Source organism: Lampetra fluviatilis, chromosome 34 (genome assembly GCF_964198595.1).
Source record: "Lampetra fluviatilis chromosome 34, kcLamFluv1.1, whole genome shotgun sequence".
In the NCBI taxonomy this organism is placed as follows: Eukaryota; Metazoa; Chordata; class Hyperoartia; order Petromyzontiformes; family Petromyzontidae; genus Lampetra; species Lampetra fluviatilis.
Window position 1 is genome coordinate 9,708,612 of NC_136308.1, and position 23,418 is coordinate 9,732,029.

The 23,418-nt window shown below is 54.0% G+C and overlaps 1 protein-coding gene across 6 annotated transcripts in view; it reads right to left on the reverse strand.

The window, feature by feature from the left end:
• The window catches only part of LOC144944368 (calcium-dependent secretion activator 1-like), a 118,608-nt gene that overhangs the window by 74,813 nt on the left and 20,377 nt on the right, over positions 1–23,418 (reverse strand). For all 6 annotated transcript variants that reach the window (XM_078872477.1, XM_078872476.1, XM_078872475.1 and 3 more), the window contains exons 2-3: positions 21,428–21,541; positions 3,014–3,373 (exon numbers count right to left, since the gene is read on the reverse strand). In XM_078872477.1, the coding sequence (XP_078728603.1) occupies positions 3,014–3,373; positions 21,428–21,541 (474 nt within the window). The remainder of the gene's footprint in view (positions 1–3,013; positions 3,374–21,427; positions 21,542–23,418) is intronic.

Sequence of the window (23,418 nt, forward strand, 5' to 3'; positions counted from 1 at the left end):
CTTCCTCCTCCTCCTCCACTTCCTCCTCCTCCTCCACTTCCTCCTCCTCCTCCACTTCCTCCTCCTCCTCCACTTCCTCCTCCTCCTCCACTTCCTCCTCCTCCACTTCCTCCTCCTCCACTTCCTCCTCCTCCTCCTCCACTTCCTCCTCCTCCTCCACTTCCTCCTCCTCCTCCTCCACTTCCTCCTCCTCCTCCTCCACTTCCTCCTCCTCCTCCACTTCCTCCTCCTCCTCCACTTCCTCCTCCTCCTCCACTTCCTCCTCCTCCTCCACTTCCTCCTCCTCCTCTTCTTCTTCTCCCTGGCGTTTATACCACTCACGTGGGGTCCCCGGCTGCTTGACCGCCCCTCTCTCTCCACTCGCCCCTCTCTCTCCACTCGCCCCTCTCTCTCCACTCGCCCCTCTCTCTCCACTCGCCCCTCTCTCTCCACTCGCCCCTCTCTCTCCACTCGCCCCTCTCTCTCCACTCGCCCCTCTCTCTCCACTCGCCCCTCTCTCTCCACTCGCCCCTCTCTCTCCACTCGCCCCTCTCTCTCCACTCGCCCCTCTCTCTCCACTCGCCCCTCTCTCTCCACTCGCCCCTCTCTCTCCACTCGCCCCTCTCTCTCCACTCGCCCCTCTCTCTCCACTCGCCCCTCTCTCTCCACTCGCCCCTCTCTCTCCACTCGCCCCTCTCTCTCCACTCGCCCCTCTCTCTCCACTCGCCCCTCTCTCTCCACTCGCCCCTCTCTCTCCACTCGCCCCTCTCTCTCCACTCGCCCCTCTCTCTCCACTCGCCCCTCTCTCTCCACTCGCCCCTCTCTCTCCACTCGCCCCTCTCTCTCCACTCGCCCCTCTCTCTCCACTCGCCCCTCTCTCTCCACTCGCCCCTCTCTCTCCACTCGCCCCTCTCTCTCCACTCGCCCCTCTCTCTCCACTCGCCCCTCTCTCTCCACTCGCCCCTCTCTCTCCACTCGCCCTGTCGTGGGCCATCATCTCCGCGTCCACTTCTTCACATCTGGCTTCGGCCAACTTAGCATCACCCCTCTCTCTCTCTCTGGGCCTGTTCTCTCGCTCTCCGCCCATGTTGCTTCCTTGTCGACTTCCTCTGTGGGTTTCCCTCTCTTCTTCGCGATCAGAGATTTTCTTCCGGCGCGTCTGAGATGTACACCACCACTCCTGCCCGCTTCCTCGCCTCTCAACTTCTCACCCGATCCATTATTGCGATCCCACGGCTCCATCTAATCATCATCATCCTCGTGTCCGCGGTGCATAAACGTGTGTTGCCGACTGCCATCTAGAGCCCAACGCTCAGACCCTGGTCATACTTAGGGGCCGTCCATAAATGACGTCACGCGATTTTGGACTATTTTTGACCCCCCCCCGCCCTTCGTCACACGACGTCACAAAAAGTCAGACCCCCCCCCTCAAATATGACGTCACAAAGCTCTGCCCCCTCCCCCAAAAATACATAAAACATGCTTCAATTCGCTTTAAACTATTGTCATTGTAGTGCGTATTTAATGGCGCTGCACTCTGATGTTGTAGGATAAAACATTTATTAAAAAGTATATTTAATTAAGTAGAACGTGTTGTCTATATTTATTTAAAGTTGCGCATTTTAATGTGACATCACATTTCTCAACCACCCCCCGTCGTCACACATCGTCACAAATGTCTGACCCCCCCCCCCCCAGGTGCGTGACGTCATTTATGGACGGCCCCTTATTTACTTTTCTGCTCCGTTTTCTGTTGCAAACACGGCAGCTGCTCAGATGTGGGCAGATCTGACTGCTGCCACCCCCGATGGGCAACTGGGATGGCAACGTCCAAGCAGACGCACACACAAGTCAGATGCCCACCAGAGGATGTTGTCTTCTCTGGGTCACGGCACTTCAAACAATATCTACGTACATTGAACTTCTTTTGCACCGTACGTGGCCTACAAGGCTCGTCGAAGGTGCGAGGCAAGGCCATAAAACTAACCACACGAATCTAAAGAAATCCGTTTTCAATCGAGAAAATATATCAGCGTATGCTGATGTGACACGTGCGATCACTCATCTCTACCCCTCGTCCCCGAGTGTACCATCTCCCCCACTCTCTCTCTCAGCTCACCGTCATCTCACCAATCTGTCCGTGTTTTCTCTCGGTGGGCCACCTTCAAGAGTCTTTGCGGGACAGATTTGCCCCCCCCCCCTTCTCCTCGCGGGCTGCCAGGCGAAGAAGCCCGCTCGAACCAAATCGCTTGCTCGTCAAACTCAATTGTTTCACGAACCTCCGTTCCCGTTGGCCTGGACAGAACTCTGCCACGCCACGCCCCTGCTGTAGCAGGTCGCCATGGCTGCGCATGGTAAACGGGGCCGATGATTGCTGCTGATGATGATTGCCTAAAAAGCCGTCCTAGTTTAGCGCGACCTTTAGTCTGCCCCATTGCTCCGGCGTTCAAAATGCGATCAGCGAAATTGGCCGGCAATCGGCTGCGTACATCGCTTATTCGCCGGTAGGTGGGTGGGGTGGGTTTTTTTGTATGTTGCCCAGCAGGCAGCGTCGGTGGCCACTCGTCTAAGGTGATGCATAAATAGGCGGCTCATTAGCGCGGTGCACAGAGCGCGTGGGCGGGGGGGCCAACGCTCGTTTGTGAGACGAGCAAACGGGGGTGGGAGCACGGCACGGCAGGAGCACGTGGACATTGCCCCTCTCATCTCTCTCTCTCACCTCTCTCTCAAAGCGATGACGAGGTGAGAAAGGTTCAACGAAGCAGGAGACGTAGACCAAGCGGGAGTTGGTAATGATGATCATGGTGGTGGTTGGTGGTGGTTGCAGCCCTGACGATTAAGATCACCTCTAAATAATTCTGATGATAATTGATGGATGAAGACGATGTAGAACTTCTTTCACACCGTACGCTGTCAACCGCGTTAACCGGAGGTGCGGGGAAGGACACCAAACTAAACACAAAAAGCAGTTCTAAAGAAAATCCGTTTTAAATCGCGATTCAAAATGACAACGACGTTGACGCCGGCAGCGTACCTGGCAGGCGTTGTACAGCAGCTGGTGCTCGAATCTCTTGACCCCGAGGATCTGCTGGAACATGTCGTACAGCTGCTCCTTGGACATGAGCATCTCCGTGGCCGGCACCATCATCGCGACGGCGCCGTGGCCCCGCGTTGGGGGGCCGCCGGGCCCGCCGCCAGGCCCCGTGGCCACGGACACCATCGAGTCGTACTTGCCGAGCCACGAGTTGAGCACCGTCTCCTTGGAGACGCCGTCGATCTCGGGGAGGCCGCGGATGCGGCGCTGCACGTGGCGGCGGAACGCGTCGCGCAGCTCGCCCTGCGCCAGGCCGCCGGCGCTCACCATGCGGGCCACGCGCTCATCCTTCAGGAAGCCCTGCGGCGGTGGGGACCCCCGCGGGCGGGAGGAGGCGGGCGGCAAGAGGGTAACGAGCGTTTAGACGACATCAATTGGGCCCAAAGAAGACCTCATCGGGTGACCCCCCCCGCCCTCCCACCGATACCTCTTGCTGGCTTCTCGCTTCTCCGCAAGCCTTGGGGGCCCGCAGAGAATCGCCGCGCAGACGATGCGGCCGTCGTGGCCGTTGTGGCCGTCTAGCGCGCATAAGCCGAAAGTAAAAAACGTCGGTTCGACCGGCGGCCGTGGAGCGGGGCGCAAACGACGGGGCGCGCGGTCGACCGCTGCTGCCTGCCAGTGAAGAGATGAGGCTCATTTAATGGTAACCGGTGACCGCTGTCAGAATGGCTTCCCGGTTCCAAAATGTAGGGAACGGGTTAGCGATTGCCGTGGAATGTTGGCAATGAGCACACGGATTGGGTCTCGCGTCGAGGCTTCAAACTTCCCTGCCGGTGGAATCTAACCGGCGACCTCTGGGTGACCAGTCCGGTGTGCGAACCGGTACCATCACCGCTGTGGCAGCTTCCTTAAATTCGTCAGTAAAAAAAGAAAAGGTAGCGAACTGATATTTCTTGCTGGACATATCTATATGGGTAGCAAACTGGTACCTGGGTTCTTACCGGTTTTTCCCTGGGAATAAAAAATTAAACAATTTTAGCCACCCTAATGACGACCAATAAATGACAGCACCAAGGCGATTCACCAGCTGACAACCAGGACCGTCGAACGGGAAAACGAAACCGCAACATCAACCTCTAACTCGTGTTGCCGTTCCACAAATCAGTTTCTTATCAGCGCCGCACGCCGCACGGAAACAAAGAAGATGAACACCCAGTAGCAGGGACCAGGGCAGCAGCGGAAGAACAACAACCAACTCGATTGCGTTTTCAGGTTGTTTTGTTTAACTAGGTGAGACCTCAAGGGATCAGAGTGAGTCTCATTTTCCTGGGGGCATTAGTCTGCCAGTAAGTGGCCACGAATGCTGCTCCTGCTACTGCTGTGTGTAATCAAAATTGAGTAACGCGCGGTGTAAGTTTTCGAATTTGACAAAATCTGAACCCTGACACCGGCACACAGAGGCCGACTCTTGCAAAAATCACGTCACGAGATCCTTCAACCTCCACTGCGAGGTTGAAAAAGACGGGACACGTAGTTATTCTTACGGCTCGTGCTCATCGGGGCGGCCGCAATGGTTCGAACCGTGAACCCCTCTGCAACGAGCGGGCGAACGCGCTACTGCTGGGCTGCATCACGCCAGCAGCTGCAGCAGCTGCAGCAGCAGCACGAGAGTGATAATAGTTGAGCAGAGGCGATAGCAGCAGAATCAGCAGTGACAAATTACGTAGCGACATATTTACCAGAAACAGCACGCGGGCGGATACGAGTTTAGCAGAAGCTGCAGCGATAATCGTAGCAGCAGCAGCAGCACACTTACCGTAATTCGCATTAAAAGTCATATCTCGAGCTTGCGTATCTTTTACTTTCCAGGTGTTCCCCATTCTGTCTCTCAGCTTTATTCAGAGCGTGCACCTATCCACGCTTTCTTTGTACCAAACGTTTAAGCTTTTATTCCAGTTTCTTTGTCAATGTCTGGATAAGCCCGGACACGAGGATCTGCCCTTATCAGTGCGTCCACCTCGCGCATCACAACGGATAAGAGAACATCCAAGGAACTGAACATTGGCTGCAGGTTCTGGCAAGAGAGTGAGCGGTTTACGATCTCGAGGGTTCGCGTTTCAAGTTTACTTTGTTAATGAGGCGGGCAATCAAAGAGATCGGGACGAGACATTTACTTGAGTCGGTAAGTGGGCGAATGTGTGACCGCATGAGTGAATGAATGGGTGAATGGGTGAGTGAATGCATCAGTGGGTGTTTGCATGAGTGGATGAATAAGCGAGTGGATACATTATTGAGTGACATGATGAATAAGTTCAGGTTTTAAGTAGATTTTGTATAACGAGGCGAGAACCCAAAGAGACCGAATGAGACTCATTTGAAAGTGTTATTTAAACTGTTTTATTTTACCAGGTGAGGCTCACTGATCCTAAAAGATCTTGTTCATAAGCTATATGGCCAGAAATGATGGCTCAACAAAGTGGCTTAGAGCAGCCAAAAACTCACGTTGATTATAAAATGTTGAAGGGAAGAAAAAAAAACAGAGGAACCGGAGAAAATTTAACGTTACTCCGAGGAGAGAGAGAGAGACACGCAAACTCCAAATATACAGGCGTTAGGGGCCTGGGATCAAACCCATGGCCTCCTGCAAACCAGGCGAGGGAGTTAACATCTCCTAGCCACCGTGATGATGATGAGAGAGAGAGACGCTGACTCCAAACATACAAGCAGGCATTGTCAGGGTTGGGATCGAACCCACGACCTCCTGCACACCAGGCGAGGGAGTTAACATCTCGCCGCCGAGTCACCCTCGGTAGTGAGGGTCACTAAAATTTAAATAAGCATAGCAAATAAAAAAAGCAACAGCAATGAAGCAAACAGAAATCAAAGCGTAAACAACTGGGACACACGAGGGAGGGTGGCTGGCAGCCGAATTAAATCGGGACAGGGAGTGGGGTGTGGGTCGGGCCGGCGGTGATGGTTGTGCGGGGGACGCGGGGCTGACAAGCGGCACAGCGCTCATCTCTGGCGCCGTGAATGTTTCATGGCCTCTTACGTAACCCGCGCGTGAGGAGGCAATTGCTTGAGCAGGGCAGAAAGCGCCCACCCCAACCCTGCGGGCACATCGGAGGGAATGAACCCAACACGAGCGAGGGCCCCGCGGCTGCCATGGGTGAGCGGCGCACGCAGGCGTGGCAAGGGGGAACGCAGTGCCAAGGTTGGCGAGATGTTAACTACCTCGCCTGGTATGCAGGAGGTCGTGGGTTCGATCCAGATCATGACACCTGCTGTAAATTTGGAGTTTGCGTGTCTCTCTCTCTCTCATCATCATTACGGTGGCTACGAGATGTTAACTACCTCGCTTGGTATTCAGGAGGTCGTGGGTTCGATCCAGACCCTGGCACCTGCTGTATATTTGGAGTTTGCTTGTCTCTCTCACTCTCTCTCATCATCATTATCATTACGGGGGCTATGAGATGTTAACTACCTCGCTTGGTATTCAGGAGGTCGTGGGTTCGATCCAGACCCTGGCGCCTGCTGTATATTTGGAGTTTGCTTGTCTCTTTCCCCGTGGTCGCGTGGATTTTTCTCCGGGTCCTCTGGGTTTCTCCTCCACATTTAGAATCATGCATCTTAGAGCATTTGGCCGTTATAAATGTCCACGTGATGATAAGCCACTTCTCGTTGCGCTATCATTTGGGGTCAGGTCGCTTCTGAAAAAAGAGCTACATAGCTGAGTGGGCCTCACCTGGCAAAATAAAAAGAGACGGCGTTTCAGCGTGGTGGAAGAGCGTCGTTCGCTCCGTTGCTGTTCTATTTTACTTTCGCCTCCTCCTCCATCTCATGCCGCCTTCTCCTCACTCTCTGAGCAATGTTTAAAATTCGAGAGTGTAATAGTGAAACAAGTCAAGCCAAGAAAAAGTGTGGTCGGAGCCCTGCGGGGTGAGGTTTTGGGCTGTGTACGTCTGTGCTCTCTGTGTGTGTGGGTGTGCGCATGTGAGATGAGTATACGTGTCTAAGTGTGAGATGGCTTCGTATCCTTGTGTGTGTGTGTGATGCACGTGTGCGTGTGTGTGTTGCCCGTGTGTGTGTGATGCACGTGTGTGTTGCACGTGGGTGTGTGTGATGCACGTGTGTGTGTGTGAGTGATGCACGTGTGTGTGTGATGCACGTGTGTGAGTGATGCACGTGTGTGTGAGTGATGCACGTGTGTGTGTGTGAGTGATGCACGTGTGTGTGTGTGTTGCACGTGTGTGTGTGATGCACGTGTGTGTGTTGCACGTGTGTGTGTGTGAGTGAGTGATGCACGTGTGTGTGAGTGAATGATGCACGTGTGTGAGTGGGTGATGCACGTGTGTGTGTGAGTGATGCACGTGTGTGTGTGTGTGTGAGTGATGCACGTGTGTGTGTGTGTGTGTGTTGCACGTGTGTGTGATGTACGTGTGTGTGTTGCACGTGTGTGTGTGTGAGTGATGCACGTGTGTGTGAGTGATGCACGTGTGTGTGAGTGATGCATGTGTGTGTGTGTGTTGCACGTGTGTGTGAGTGATGCACGTGTGTGTGGGTGTGTTGCACGTGTGTGTGTGATGTACGTGTGTGTGTGTGATGTACGTGTGTGTGTGTGAGTGATGCACGTGTGTGTGTGTGAGTGATGCACGTGTGTGTGTGTGAGTGATGCACGTGTGTGTGAGTGAATGATGCACGTGTGTGTGAGTGGGTGATGCAGGTGTGTGTGTGAGTGATGCACGTGTGTGTGTGTGAGTGATGCACGTGTGTGTGAGTGAATGATGCACGTGTGTGTGAGTGGGTGATGCACGTGTGTGTGTGAGTGATGCACGTGTGTGTGTGTTGCCCGTGTGTGTGAGTGATGCACGTGAGTGTATGTGTGTGAGTGATGCACGTGTGTGTGTGATGCACGTGTGTGTGTGTGTTGCGTGTGTGTGTTGCACGTGTGTGTGTGTTGCACGTGTGCGTGTGTGTGATGCACGTGTGTGTGAGTGATGCACGTGTGTGTGAGTGATGCACGTGTGTATGTGATGCACGTGTGTATGTGTGTGTATGTGTGTGATGCACCGGCTCCGGTTTAACAGCAGAGGTCTCACTCTGAATCAGTCGAGCGGCATTATCTTTTCATCGGTTGTGTAACGCTGTGTGGAAGCTACCTGGTCTGTCGTTCCGCACGAAACTTCAGGTCTTCTCGGCCACAGTCATTCCCTCCCTTCTCTATGCTTGCGTAGAGGAGCCTTGCCTGCCAGTTAGAAACATTTAGGCTGGCCTGCCTACGATCCATCCTGAGTTTAACCAAACTGGATTGTGTGAGGAGCTCACAAATCCTTGAAAGATCTGGACAAAGTCCCATCGGTGAGCTCCTCCGGCAGGCAAGGCTGCGTTAGCTGGGCCATGTAGCCCGCATGACCAGCCACCGCATGCCTAAACAGCTTTTGTTCGGCCGGATCGAGGGGGCTAAACGGGCGTGGCATGGGCTGGAGAAGAGATGGAGTGATGTGGTACAGGAGGACGTGGAGCTGAGTGGACTTACCGATAACTGGTACCAGCGGTGTCAAGATCGGCCTCTGTAGAGGAGGCTCGTGAAGGACGCTACTGGGCAGTTGGAGGCAGTCGCCCTCCAACAACAACGGAGGGCGGAAGAGCAACGCTCACAACAACGAGCGGAGCGCGGGGTGGCTAAAGCACAGCAAGTTGGCACAGTAGGGGGCACAGGTGGTGCATCAGCCAGTCATCTCAGTCAGTCGACCTCTGCCCCGTGACCTCCTGCCAGCGGGCGTTCGACACTTCACGTGGCCTCAAGGTGCACATAGCCTGGCACAAGGATCGTGGTGACGTCACCGCCACTTAGTGGCGAATGGCGGTTGTTGTTGTGATGCACGTGTGTTTGTGTATATGTGATGCACGTGTGTGTGTGTGAGACGTATTTGTGTCAGAAGGATACCTGCTGTGTGTGTGCGTGCGAGTTGTATCAAGGTGTGAGATGGCTTAATGTGTGTGCTGCACATGTATGTGTAATGCATGTGTGTGTGTGTGATGCACGTGTGTGTGTCATGCACGGATGCGGGGATCGTGCCACCACTGAGCTATATCGCCCTTTTAAAGAAGCAACTTTTCCGCAAAGGATATCCCAACGAAGTGGCGGATCGCGTGAAAATGTACAGCAGGCAAATTGTATAAACGCGTTTCTAAATGTGGAAGGAAAAAAAAACGGGAGGACCTGGAGAAAAATCCACGCGGAGAACACTAAAACTCCAAATACTGTGTACAGGAGGGCGCCAGGGTCTGGATCGAAGCCACGACCTCCTTGCACACCAGGCGAGGGAGTCCACATTAATAAACTTTCCCCATTGTTTCATCGGGGCTGCCGCGCCGGGCGCTCAAATCGAACTGGCGACCTCTGGATTCCAAGCACCAGTTTAGTTTGCCACTGAATCATGACCCCCACGCACACACACACACACGACGCCATCACCACCACCGTGGCAGCGCAAGAGAAGGTAATGGATGTAATTGTATTTTAATGCGCGCATTAATTCCGTGGCACCGCGGTCACCTCCGAACATGCCGCCCGACCCCCGAGCAGAGATAATAAATTGGGTGAAAAAATAAATAAATAACGTCGCCACCAAACAAGCCAGCCCCTTATTTACGACCTAATTTCATTAATTACATCTGTGGAACTGTCCTTTGAAAAAATATATAATATATAAAAGTCACGGAATAAACGCCTTTAAAGAGGGTCGTTCTATTACGGCCAAAATGTCAAACGGTTAAATCTGCACGGCGAAAACAAATAAACAAAGAATCTCATCGCCCAGTCATCCCTAACGAGGGTGGCTTCGTGTCTGCACACGCCGCGGCGTCACGAGCGATTCTCCTCCATCGTGCGATGAAGAAACCCGACCCACCCGAGCCTTGCCTCCGTCAAAGGCGCAGCCCTGCAATCTCTTGCTCAGGCCACTGCCTCGCCCACGAGAGAGAGAGAGCGCACGCGCACCTCTAACTCTGTAGCTTGGCCTACTCTTCCACGCCGGCAAGACGTCTTGGAAGAGGTTGGAGTACCCACACTTTACCCCACCAACAATGCAACCTGCTGATCAACTTGACGGTGGTGAACCCCAAGTGTACTGCCCGGGTCGAGACACAGAACGGAAGGATTTCAGAAACTCGCGAAAAAAAATTCAACGGCAATGCCAGAACATCGAACTGGCGAGCTTTGCAGAGGCCCTTCTGCCAGCAATGCCTTGAGCAGGCGATTGCAGGTGTGCACCTTTACCTTCTACAGAGACTCACACATAGTCTTGTGATAGGTGCACGAAGGAGGGCCAGCCATTGCCCCAAGACGTCGAGTGCGGTGTTGCATTTGTTACTTTAAGGTCACGGCGTCATCGACAAATGCGCGCGGAGTTTTCTGGGTAGGTGAGATTGGCTAATGGGCGATGTCAGCCTGTTTAGCTCACTGGGGTGCAATGATTCACATGCACTAGAACGTTTTTTTTATGCGTTCCAGGAGTTAATAAGCAGATTGTGCAACTGAAGTGTCACGTGTTTCCTCTTTGCGTGAAAAGCCATTGGGGGGGGGGGGGTGACGTTGGCGGGGAGGGGGGTAATGGTTGGCCTGACGTGACTGCTTCATTAGCAGGAGAGTGGCTGTGAATCCCGTCGTCATTTGAAATAAAAATACCGGCACAGTGAATGTCCTGCATTTTCGTCGTGTGTGTGCATCACTGGGGCTGTGTGGGGAGCGGTAGTGAGGCGGTTAGCGCTACACTGCGCTATGAGCCTGGCGAGCCGGGTTCGATTCCCACTCACGGCCAACACCAGTGACGATTATCTGAAACGGTCCTGGGCCTCCCCCCTCCCCCTAGGTCGACTTAGCCTCAAATGAGTACCTGCTGGTGTGTAAACATCGCCACTGGGGAGACAAAGGCAGCCGGGAACGGTGCTGGCCATCCACGCCCTCGTGTGCCATGCCGGCCCTCATAGGTGCTCGCTAACAGCACTTGCCCCAACACCCTGTTGATGTTATAGGGAGATCTTTGTCTTCGTGTGAAATGATGACTGATCGATTTCTAAACGTTATTATTTAACACGTGGGCTTTCGTGACCAAGATTAGGATTCAGCATTGATTTCCCTGCGTCAGATCGCACACGTACAATGTGTGCCATACACCCCTCCTCCACCCGTCAAGGCCAAATAATAAAGTTGTCACGTGATGAACAAGCGTGCCAATCTATTTCTGCTGCAGCATCACTGGTGGTGTTTGAGAGTGATTGTTAAATCTTGTGGATTGCTTCTGAAGGCCTCCCCCAAACTCCATGTCGGTCATCCGAGTATTTGTTTTTTTAACACGATGGTCAACGTGGGTCGTTGAAGGGAGAAGGGGGGTGCAGTACATTTTCCAAATCTCGAACTGGAAATTGAACTCAGGTCGCCAGGTGTGCCCACCGCTCCAACCGTACAGGAGATACGTTGGAGGTCGAAACTGACGTTAAGTTCAAGACCAGGAGTGTCTCACTGGCACGAATGCCCTGCGGCATTAGTCTGCCCAGTAGGGGGGGGAGGGGCGATGACCGCTGATTGGTGTATACTGTAATCGCGATGAGTAATTTGCGGAAAATTTCCGAATTTAGCAAAGTCGGACAATGTCGCCCACAATCAATTGTCTACCCCTTGAGAATTATGCCACGGGATCTTTGCTGTCGTACTGTTCTGGTTATTACACCCGCTGCTAATAATCAGGGCGGCCGCTGGATTCGAACGGTGAACCTCCGCAACAGCGCACCACCGCCGGGCGCGCGTCACCGCTCGGTCGATTCTCAGCATCGCGACGAGAGGGTGTGTCTTGGGCTCGGTGCGACATGCAAGAAAACTCATCTGGGAAGTCGTACGGCAGACCCACGCGTGGCCCTATCGCTCAAGGGCCAGGCACCCTTGGGAGTGGGTCCTTTTGAAACACTGCGAAGTGCCACCGGTGTCAACGTCACGAACCGAAGGGTCCATTCGGAAACGCTCTCGCAGAGCTGTGCAAAATCATCCGTGTTGGCAAATGGGCCCAGGAAGCGGATGCCACGAAACTACCTCGGAGATGCCGTCAAGCGACCGCTGTTGCAAGCAGAAGTCGGCGTCTTCCCACCCGCTCTAACCACGCGAGCGTAACGTTCGTCACGTGCGACAAACCTGATATTTGAATTCTCAGAGCTGGAATTGAGCGCCAAGTTCATTGCAAAAACTAAATTTAGTATTTTGTCCAGTCATTGAGACCATCAGCTCACTACACTCCGTGTGAGCGCGGTTTAATCACAACTCCGTCGTTGTGAGTCTATAGTGCCTCTATGTACAGCGAGTCTATCTATGGGCGTCTATGCGAGTCTTTGAGTCTCGATGCGAGTCATCGGTGACCGGGCTGAGACCACGAGACCACCAATCCACTGCACTTGACAGTCCAGTTTAAACCACAGCCGACTAAAACCTGGACTCAAACCCAGGCTCTTAGCGTTGCCGGCTCAGTGCTCTGACCTCCTGAGTCTTAGGGAACCACCGACCACTGCTGCCCCCCCCACACCTCCTTCACCTCACTGGATGTGCCCGCAGTGCAATGCGGCCAAACACATAAGGACCCTGCTCCATCATACCGCCGCCTCAGGCAGCCTGGCATTTCGGCCTAATTTATGACCGGGCTGCAGCCGGGCCTCGGTAATTGCTTCTGTGCGAATTCGACAGCGGCAAAACGTCCCTTAAACCTCCATTACGGGGAGCGCGCGGCGCGGCAACACAAGGGCACGAGCGAGGGAGAGCGGCGCGAGGCGCGGCGGTGGTGGTGGCTGTGGTGGTGGCGGCGGTGGTGGCTGTGGTGGTGGTGGCTGTGGTGGCTGTGGTAACTGTGGTGGTGGCTGTGGTGGTGGTGGTGGCTGTGGTGGTGGCGGCGGTGGTGGTGGCTGTGGTGGTGGTGGTGGCTGTGGTAGCTGTGGTGGTGGTGGTGGTGGCTGTGGTGGTGGCGGCGGTGGTGGTGGCTGTGGTGGTGGTGGTGGCTGTGGTGGTGGTGGTGGCTGTGGTGGCGGTGGCTGTGGTGGTGGCTGTGGTGGTGGTGGCTGTGGTGGTGGTGGCTGTGGTGGTGGTGGCTGTGGTGGTGGTGGCTGTGGTGGTGGTGGTGGCTGTGGTGGTGGCTGCGGTGGTGGTGGCTGCGGTGGTGGTGGCTGTGGTGGTGGCTGTGGTGGTGGTGGTGGTGGCGGTGGTGGTGGTAATGGTGGTGGCGGTGGTAATGGTGGTGGCGGTGGCGGCTGTGGTGGTGGCTGTGGTGGTGGTGGCTGTGGTGGTGGTGGCTGTGGTGGTGGTGGCTGTGGCTGTGCTGGTGGTGGCTGTGCTGGTGGTGGCTGTGGTGGTGGTGGCTGTGGCTGTGGTGGTGGCTTTGGCTGTGGTGGTGGTGGCTGTGGTGGTGGTGGTGGTGGCTGTGGTGGTGGCTGTGGTGGTGGTGGCTGTGGTGGTGGTGGCTGTGGCTGTGGTGGTGGTGGCTGTGGCTGTGGTGGTGGTGGTGGCTGTGGTGGTGGTGGCTGTGGTGGTGGCTGTGGTGGTGGCTGTGGTGGTGGCTGTGGTGGTGGCTGTGGTGGTGGCTGTGGTGGTGGTGGTGGCTGTGGTGGTGGCTGTGGTGGTGGTGGCTGTGGTGGTGGTGGCTGTGGTGGTGGTGGCTGTGGTGGCTGTGGTGGTGGTGGTGGCTGTGGTGGTGGCTGTGGTGGTGGTGGTGGCTGTGGTGGTGGTGATGGTGGCTGTGGTGGTGGCTGTGGTGGCTGTGGTGGCTGTGGTGGCTGTGGTGGCTGTGGTGGTGGTGGCGGCTGTGGTGGTGGTGGCTGTGGTGGTGGCTGTGGTGGCTGTGGTGGTGGTGGCTGTGGTGGCTGTGGTGGTGGTGGCTGTAGTGGTGGTGGTGGCTGTGGTGGCTGTGGTGGTGGTGGCGGCTGTGGTGGTGGTGGCTGTGGTGGCTGTGGTGGTGGTGGCTGTGGTGGTGGTGACTGTGGTGGCTGTGGTGATGGTGGCTGTGGTGGTGGTGGCTGTGCGGGCTGTGGTGCTGGTGGCTGTGGCTGTGGCTGCGGTGGTGGCTGTGGTGGCTGTGGTGGTGGTGACTGTGGTGCCTGTGGTGATGGTGGCTGTGGTGGTGGTGGTGGCTGTGCGGGCTGTGGTGCTGGTGGCTGTGGCTGTGGCTGCGGTGGTGGCTGTGGTGGCTGTGGTGGTGGTGGCTGTGGTGGCTGTGGTGGTGGTGGCGGCTGTGGTGGTGGTGGCTGTGGTGTCTGTGGTGGTGGTGGCTGTGGTGGTGGTGGCTGTGGCTGCGGTGGTGGCTGTGGTGGCTGTGGTGGTGGTGACTGTGGTGGCTGTGGTGATGGTGGCTGTGGTGGTGGCTGTGCGGGCTGTGGTGCTGGTGGCTGTGGCTGTGGCTGCGGTGGTGGCTGTGGTGGCTGTGGTGGTGGTGGCTGTGGTGGCTGTGGTGGTGGTGGTGGCTGTGGTGGTGGTGGTGGCTGTGGTGGCTGTGGTGATGGTGGCTGTGGTGGCTGTGGTGGTGGTGGCTGTGGTGGCTGTGGTGGTGGTGGCTGTGGTGGTGGTGGCTGTGGTGGCTGTGGTGGTGGTGGATGTGGTGGTGGTGGCTGTGGTGGTGGTGGCTGTGGTGGTGGTGACTGTGGCTGTGGCTGCGGCGGTGGCTGCGGTGGTGGCTGTGGTGGTGGTGACTGTGGTGGTGGCTGTGGTGGCTGTGGCTGTGGTGGTGGTGGTGGTAGTGGATGTGGCGGTGGTGGCTGTGGTGGTGGTGGCTGTGGTGGTGGCTGTGGCTGTGGTGGTGGTGGCTGTGGCTGTGGTGGTGGTAGTGGCTGTGGTGGTAGTGGCTGTGGTGGTGGTGGCTGTGGCTGTGGTGGTGGTGGCTGTGGTGGTGGTAGCTGTGGTGGTGGTGGCTGTGGTGGTGGTGGCTGTGGTGGTGGTGGTGGCTGTGGTGGTGGCTGCGATGGTGGTGGCTGCGGTGGTGGCTGTGGTGGAGGTGGTGGTGGTGGTGGTGGCGCGCGCCGAGCGAGCCGAGCCCAACCAGCAGGGTGCGAGGTGTTCGGGTGCAGACCAACAGACACGGATGGACGGACAGAGACAGAGATAAACAGGCACAGATGGGCGGATGGACGTAGAGAAGGAGACGGGATATCGAGAAGGATGGACAGACAGAGAGACGGATGGATAGATGAACAGGCATACGTACAGACGGACAGATGTTGTTGGACGGACAGACTGGTGAACAGATGGATGGTCACAGAGACGGACGGAATTTGTTCAAACCAAGTGAGGGCACACTGAGACCGCAAGTCTCTTTATCAAGGGAGGTCTGGATCTGTGAACAGGCACAGCGTGGGAGTGGTGGCACAGTGGTTAGGGCACTGCGCTATGACCCCAGCGACCCGAATTTGATTCCCAGCCATAGCCAGCACCGACATGTTAACCAGTCCCGGGAATACTGTTTACAAACCCGAACTGACCAGCGTGGTGAAGTAAGGTCAAGCAAACACCGTGGAAAAAGCGCATGGGAAGTCCTTCTCCTAGCAGTGGATTGACAAAGGGCAACATCATATAACTCAAATCGTGAGAGAGACCTGCGCTTCAAAAACAACCACGAGAACAGAAAGAAAATTGCACTACAAGAAAATCAAGCGTAAAATACGAGAGCCGGTCGACTGGCTCCCAATCCAATTCCAGATCAATTTCATGATCACTCACAGACTTCAAGATCGTCCATAGACCTCATCACTGTTTACCCCCCCCCTCCCATCTCGCTCCCCTCCTCACACTCTCCTACCTCTCCCCTCTCGTCTCACTCTGCTCACTACCACGCACTCTCCAACCTCTCATCTCGCTCGACTCTCCTCCACACTCTCAAACCTCTCCCCTCTCATCTCACTCTACTCCCCTCCATGCACTCTCCTGCCTCTCCCCTCTTATCTCTCATCTCCCTCTACTCTCCTCCACACTCTCCAACCTCTCCCCTCTCATCCCACTCTACCCCCCTCCAACAACCAAGTCCCCCCCAACCCCCACCCCCTCCCCGTCTTAAAAGCCCCCAGTCAACCTTCTATTCCGCTGCCCCACGGCGTCTTGAGGTGCGGTCCCATTTAGCCCGAGACGCGATGTCAATCCGAATTGTATTGTGCAAACAGTGAGCTGCACACACTGCTCTCGCAAAGCAAAAGCCAAGCTCCCCAGTATAGCCTTCGACAGACGGCCGGGGCAAGTGCGGTTAGCGAGCGCCTATTAACGCCGGCACGGATGGGTGGCCAACAACGTCGTCTGGCCGCCTTTGTCTCCCCCATTGCACCAGGCAACTCATTTGAGGTCGAGGCGACCTAGGAGAGTCGTAGCATCGGCCCAGATATTAATCGCTGGTGTTGGCACCTGCACACACGTGCACAGCCACTCTCACCACTCAATGCCATCCTGGCACCGCCACCCCTTGCCGCTAAGCCCATTTTGTCAATTTGCCCCATCCATTCAGCCTCAGTTATTTTAAATTATTCTCCCAGTTTTAAGGTTTCATTTGATTACACTTCACATTTTTAAATTATGGTGTAATTTTAAATGCATGCTCGCGCATACGCAGGCACACACACGTGTGTACAGCTCCACACAGAACCCCAACTCTCACCACCACCACTAACAATACCACCACTTTCACCTTCACCACCCTTACTTCCATCATCTCAATCACCACCACCCTCACCTCCACCACCACCCTCACCTCCACCACCACCCTCACCTCCACCACCCTCACCTCCACCACCACCCTCACCACCACCCTCACCTCCACCACCTCCACCCTCACCACCACCTCCACTCTCACCACCACCACCACCCTCCACCACCACCCTCACCTCCACCACCACCCTCACCTCCACCACCCTCACCTCCACCACCCTCACCCTCCACCACCACCACCCTCACCTCCACTCTCACCACCACCACCCTCACCTCCACTCTCACCACCACCACCCTCACCACCAAAGATCCCCCGTATAGCCTTAACAGACTGTAGGGGCAAGTGCTGTTAGCGAGCACCTATGAAGGCCGGAACGGTACACGAGGGGGTAGGTGGCCAGCACCACGCCCGACCGCCTTTGTCTCCCCAGTGGCGATGTTTACACACCACACCAGGTACTCATTTCAGGCTGAGTCGACCTAGGGGAGGCCCAGGACCGGTTCAGATGATCGTCACTGGTGTTGGCCGTGAGCGGGAATCGAACCCGGGTCGCTAGGTTCATAGCGCAGCGCACTAACCGCTACACTACCGCTCCCCACCCTCACCACCACCACCACCACCACCACCCTCACCTCCACCACCCTCACCTCCACCACCCTCACCTCCACCACCCTCACCTCCACCACCCTCACCTCCACCACCCTCACCTCCACCACCCTCACCTCCACCACCCTCACCTCCACCACCTTCACCCTCCACCACCCTCACCTCCACCACCGCCACCCTCACCACCACCACCTCCACTCTCACCACCACCACCCTCCACCACCACCACCCTCACCTCCACCACCCTCACCTCCACCACCCTCACCTCCACCACCCTCACCTCCACCACCCTCACCTCCACCACCACCACCCTCCACCACCTCCACTCTCACCACCACCATCACCACCACCACCACCCTCATCTCCACCACCCTCACCTCCACCACCCTCACCTCCACCACCCTCACCTCCACCACCCTCACCTCCACCACCCTCACCTCCACCACCCTCACCTCCACCACCGCCACCTCTACTCTCACCACCACTCTCACCACCACCACCACCACCCTCACACACCACCACCTTCACCACTACCGTCACCGCGCACTCATGCATGGGATGACACTCGTGATATTTTCCTTCCCGTTCCAATTTGTATCTCGTTTATCTTGTTTTGTCCTCCGCTTCCCTCTCCAGCCCCGTCGCACAACCATCTCTCTCTCTCGCTCGTCCCTCCTATTTGTCTTTCCCCACTCTCTCCCCCCTTACTCCCCACCACGCTACACTCTCCCTTTCCTCGCACCCCCCCCCCCGCTCTATCACGCCCTCATTCTCTCTTCCGCAGCCAAACACGGTTACATCACATCCCGCTCATGCGGAGAGACAACACAGAAATAACCTAAGCCGCCGACTCACCACCCAGAATTACAATTCACGGGGCTTGTGCGGGGCCGATATTGTAAAACGGCGACCGCACATAGTCAGGTTTGTTAACACAATTGGTTAACACAATGGAATAACACAATGGGTTAACACAATGGAATAACACAATGGGTTAACACAATGGAATAACACAATCGATTAACAAAATGGATTAACACAATGGGTTAACACAATGGAAGAACACAATGGGTTAACACAATGGGTTAACACAATGGGTTAACACAATGGGTTAACACAATGGGTTAACACAATGGAATAACACAATGGAATAACACAATGGAATAACACAATGGGTTAACACAATGGGTTAACACAATGGGTTAACACAATGGGTTAACACAATGGAATAACACAATGGAATAACACAATGGGTTAACACAATGGAATAACACAATGGAATAACACAATGGATTAACACAATGGGTTAAAACAATGGAATAACACAATGGATTAACACAATGGGTTAACACAATGGAATAACACAATGGATTGACACAATGGGTTAACACAATGGAATAACACAATGGGTTAACACAATGGAATAACACAATGGATTAACACAATTGATTAACACAATGGATTAACACAATGGGTTAACACAATGTGTTAACACAATGGATTAACACAACGGGTTAACACAATAGAATAACACAATGGGTCAACACAATGGAATAACACAATGGGTTAACACAATGAATTGACACAATGAATTGACACAATGGGTTAACACAATGGAATGACACAATAGATTCATACAATGGGTTAACACAATGGAATAACATAATGGAATAACACAATGGGTTAACACAATGGGTTACCACAATGGAATAACACAATGTAATAACACAATGGGTTAACACAATGGATGAACACAATGGGTTAACACAATGGATTATCACATTGGGTTAACACAATGGGTTAACACAATGGATTAACACATTGGGCTTTTCCAGCCGCAATGTGTAAGTGTGTGCGCACGCGCGCGTGAGACGCGGCTGATCAACGCAGCAGATTTAATTTAGCCTCATGCACAAGAGTGGAACAAACAAGTTCCCCAGTAAACAAGCCAATGTTGGGCCAACGTTGGCAATTTGATTGGAGCCCATCGGACCCACGTTGGCCCAACGTCGCCTCTATGATATATTTTTTCCTCTCATGGCCACGATCATGTCTGGTCTAGTGCTCGCCGAGCTGTTATTGGCTTCCGGTAGACGAATGAATACGTTAAGGTCGCGCCCATTACACACAAAGTGCTTAGACACAAATGACCCACAATACCTCGCTGATCGCGTAAAGGGGCAATACACCAATCACGCGATCTCCGGTCATCCGCGCAGCAGCGCCTTTTTGGCTGACCATCGAACAAAGGCGGTTACCGCATCGTGCACTTTCAGATGCTATTCTGTGGCCGTCTGGAACACTCTTCTGATATTAAGAAGCCACTGGAGCTAAGCACTTTCAAATAACCTAGACTGAAAACGAATTTCTTGAGAACTCCTCTTGGTGTTTAGTTTGTTGTCTTTCTACCGCACCTCCGATTAGCACGGTTAGCTACGTACGGTGCGAAAGAAGTTCAACATGCGTACGTACGTGTTATTCACGAGTGCGTTGCACTACTTAGTCACGGGCAGAGGAGAAGAGGAAGGCATCGAGCCTGGACTTTAACCGGAAGAGGGAGTTGACAGCACCGATGGCTATTCCAGATAATGATCAGGAGCGACCTGTGCTGCTGCCACATCACTCTTGCTCTCTGCTGCCGACTGCTTTGCATCACAGGCCGCTTGTGGGCCCGTGCTCGGCATCTGTCATATCGCATGTGATACTCATTCATATTTGACACTCGAAGACTAATCGTACGAGTCGACCCACCAATCGGGATTTGAACTCGCAACAAAAACTTGCGATCCTCGGTGGATCTGCGTTCGAAAAACACGGCGCTGCTACCAGACTTGCCAGTCCAACGAGCGAGCCTCCACGAGCGGAAGGTGCATTCAGCGGCGATTATTTCTGACAGTCTTAAAGCCCAGTCGACGGCAAGCTGTGGAACGTTTGTAAAGTCGCCTAAAGCTGCGAAACACCGGGTCAGACACGCTTAGTCGTTGAATATTGGTGGAAGGGGGCGTACAATTTTCAGCCCCCCCCCCATATTATTAGGTTCAGACAATCAGTGATAATAATAACAAACAGAAAAAACAGCACAGTATAGAGCCAGTAACCAATGTTGGCCTTAGTTGGTGCACTGTAGTCTCTAATCACTGTATTAACCATCTCAGGGGAACCACAGTGGTGAGATGTCATCTCCCTCGCCTGGTGTACAGGAGGTCATGGGTTCGATCCCAACCCTGACCACTGTATTTTTGGAGTTTGCATGTTCTCCTCGTGGTCGCGTGGATTTTTCTCCGGGTCCTCCGGTTTTTCTCTCCACATTTAGAAACGTGCGTTTAGAATATTTGTCTGCGATACATTTCCACGTGATAAGCCAATTTTTTCGGTAAAGTCACGTAGGTAAAAACATAAAAAAGTCAAATAAAATAAAAATCACGACGTGATTTTTATTTTTATTTCATCATCATAAAATAAATTAAAAATAAAAATCACGACGTGATTTTTATTTTTATTTTATTTTACTTTTTAATGTTTTTACCTACGTGACTTTACCGAAAAAACCTAAGAATATGAATCATTGCAGTCACGAAAGCTTCAAATCTAGAATAAGCCACTTTGTTGAGCTGTCGTTTGTGGCCAGGTCGCTTCTGAAAATGAGATGCGTAGCTCAGTGGCCCTTACCTGGTAAAATAAAAAAAATTGTTTCGTTTAGTCTTCAAACTCGGTTCAACTCTTCTCTTCTCGTCACGGTCAGTCATGCCGAGGTCTGTGGTGGTGATGGTGGTGATGGTGGTGGTGATGGTGGTGATGGTGGTGATGGTGGTGATGGTGGTGATGGTGGTGATGGGCAGCAGTCCTAATCACCGCCGCTCTCGATGATTCTCCTCCGCTCACAGCCATCGTTGTCCAAGACTAGGAAACACTTTGCTGGCGAACACCTCGGTCATTAGTTTCATTAAAAAAACTGGCTGCTCTCATCGATGTCCCAATTATCTGCTCATCCGATTATCAGAGGCCCCGAATCAATCAGCAAAAAACGCTATTATCCACACATCACTTCTTCCTATTAACCCCCCCCCCCCCCCCATGGAGTGCCACCTCTGACCTCTAGGTAGGTTTGCACGGCGTTGCAGAAGGCCTCGTCCGACGCGATCTGCAGCTCCCCATTGAGGAAGGCCATGAAGCGCTCCTTCACCTGCTGTAGCTGCTGCTTGGTAACCTACACGCGCACACATGTGCACACACACACCGTCGCATCCGTCATCATCATCATCACCACCACCAGGGGTCTCACGGAACCACCACAAATGCATGAGCCACCGTCAACACTGTTCCGGATGCACCCACGATCATCAACATCACCAACATTGTGTTCGTCAACATCGCTGGCCTTCAGGCACCGACCCTCACTAATGCATCAGTCAACATCACCTCCGATTAGCACCGTTGGCTATGTACGGTGCAAAATAAATTAAACTTATATGCATACATCAACATTGTACCTGACGTACCCACCACCACCATCATCATCGGGGTGAACTCAACAATCGTTTATTTTCATGCGCATGTGGATACGAGTTATTTATTTAATGTGTTTTTTCTCTACACATTAAGCTTCTGTTCAGTGTCCCCCAGATGCGGTTGAACTTAGTCACGATATGAATCATACTGTATCACCACTAATATTATCATCACCAGTATCATCGCAGTCATCGTCATCCTTGTAATCATCATCATCATAGCTTTACAGTCGGAACATATATTTTTAATTCTCAAATTCATTTTAGATCCAACATTTTACGTGTGGGTTTTTGTGTGCAGTCATTATTAACTGGGCTGAGACGACCAACTCACTGCACTGGAGAACCCAGTTAAATCACAGGCAGCGTCTAAAATCTGGATTCGAACCTAGGGTCTCAGCAGTGCTGGGTCAACGCTCTGGCCTCTGAGCCACCCAGCCTCCTCATTTCACCTCCTCCTGGCTTAGGCTCAGGCCTCATGGTGAACCCTTATGGGCCATGCGTAATTAGTACAAAGGTATACAAGTGAAGCTGTGAGGCCTCTGGGGCGAGAGCCACAGCACAACGCATGGCGAACGAAAGTGGGTCACATCGTTACTGCTTCGGTTTATTAGCATTTGTTTAACGTTGCATTTTTTATATATTTAGTTTCACCTTAACGTTTCACATTGTGCCCCCACCCCCCACCTCCCCCGTCTCTCGCCAGCGTCTCTCGTTCCTCCAAATCATCATCATCGTCGTCGTCATCCTCGCCAGGCCCCCCTCTCTTAAACGCCGGAAGTCCAGATGCGGCACGGATTGATTTGATTGGTAATTTATGGCTCCGCGCGACACTCAATCACGACACCCGAGCCGCGGTCAAAAATAAAGTTTCCTCTCTGGCGGTGCGTCTGGAAGGGAGAGAGAGAGAGAGATTTCCCGCGGGATTGGGGGGCACTCAAGAGGGGGGGGGGGGGAGGTGAGCGAGAGAGATCGCGACACCGAGAGCGTAGACGCCGCGTCAAGACTGACGACGATTGGAGAAACTGACGGTGGTGGCGGCGGCGTGACCCGAGTGCACAGAGGCGCCAACGGCCGGACGTCATCTCCGCGCCCTCAACCAGGGCGACATCGTGGCCACCCGGGATCTGAGAACTAAAATAGAGCCAACAAGACCCTAAACCACCCCACCACACAGACAGATAAGCCCCCCCCCGCCCTGTATAGCCTCCAGCAGACTCTTGGGGGGGGTGGGGAGCGCTGCCAGCACACGCGGCGTGCACGCAAAGTGCAGAGACCCCTCCCAGCGCGGCTTCGTTTCCCGCGCGACTAACACACGTTCGTCATGGCTGCGTAGGCAGTGGCGCAAAGGCGCAGAGAGAGGGAGAGAACAATTCTATGAAGAAAGGCCGTTGGCCAAAACGTTGCCTGTAGGAGATTTACACGCGGTCCCCGCACACTTTGGGGCAGGGTTATCGATGAACGTGCAGAGTTTTTGTAATGTGTCACTTGGATATTTTCCAGGTCGTTGGTAGACTAGGGTTGGTGACATGCACTAGCTGTGGCAGTGACCACAGCTATTGTTGGAGGTATCCTG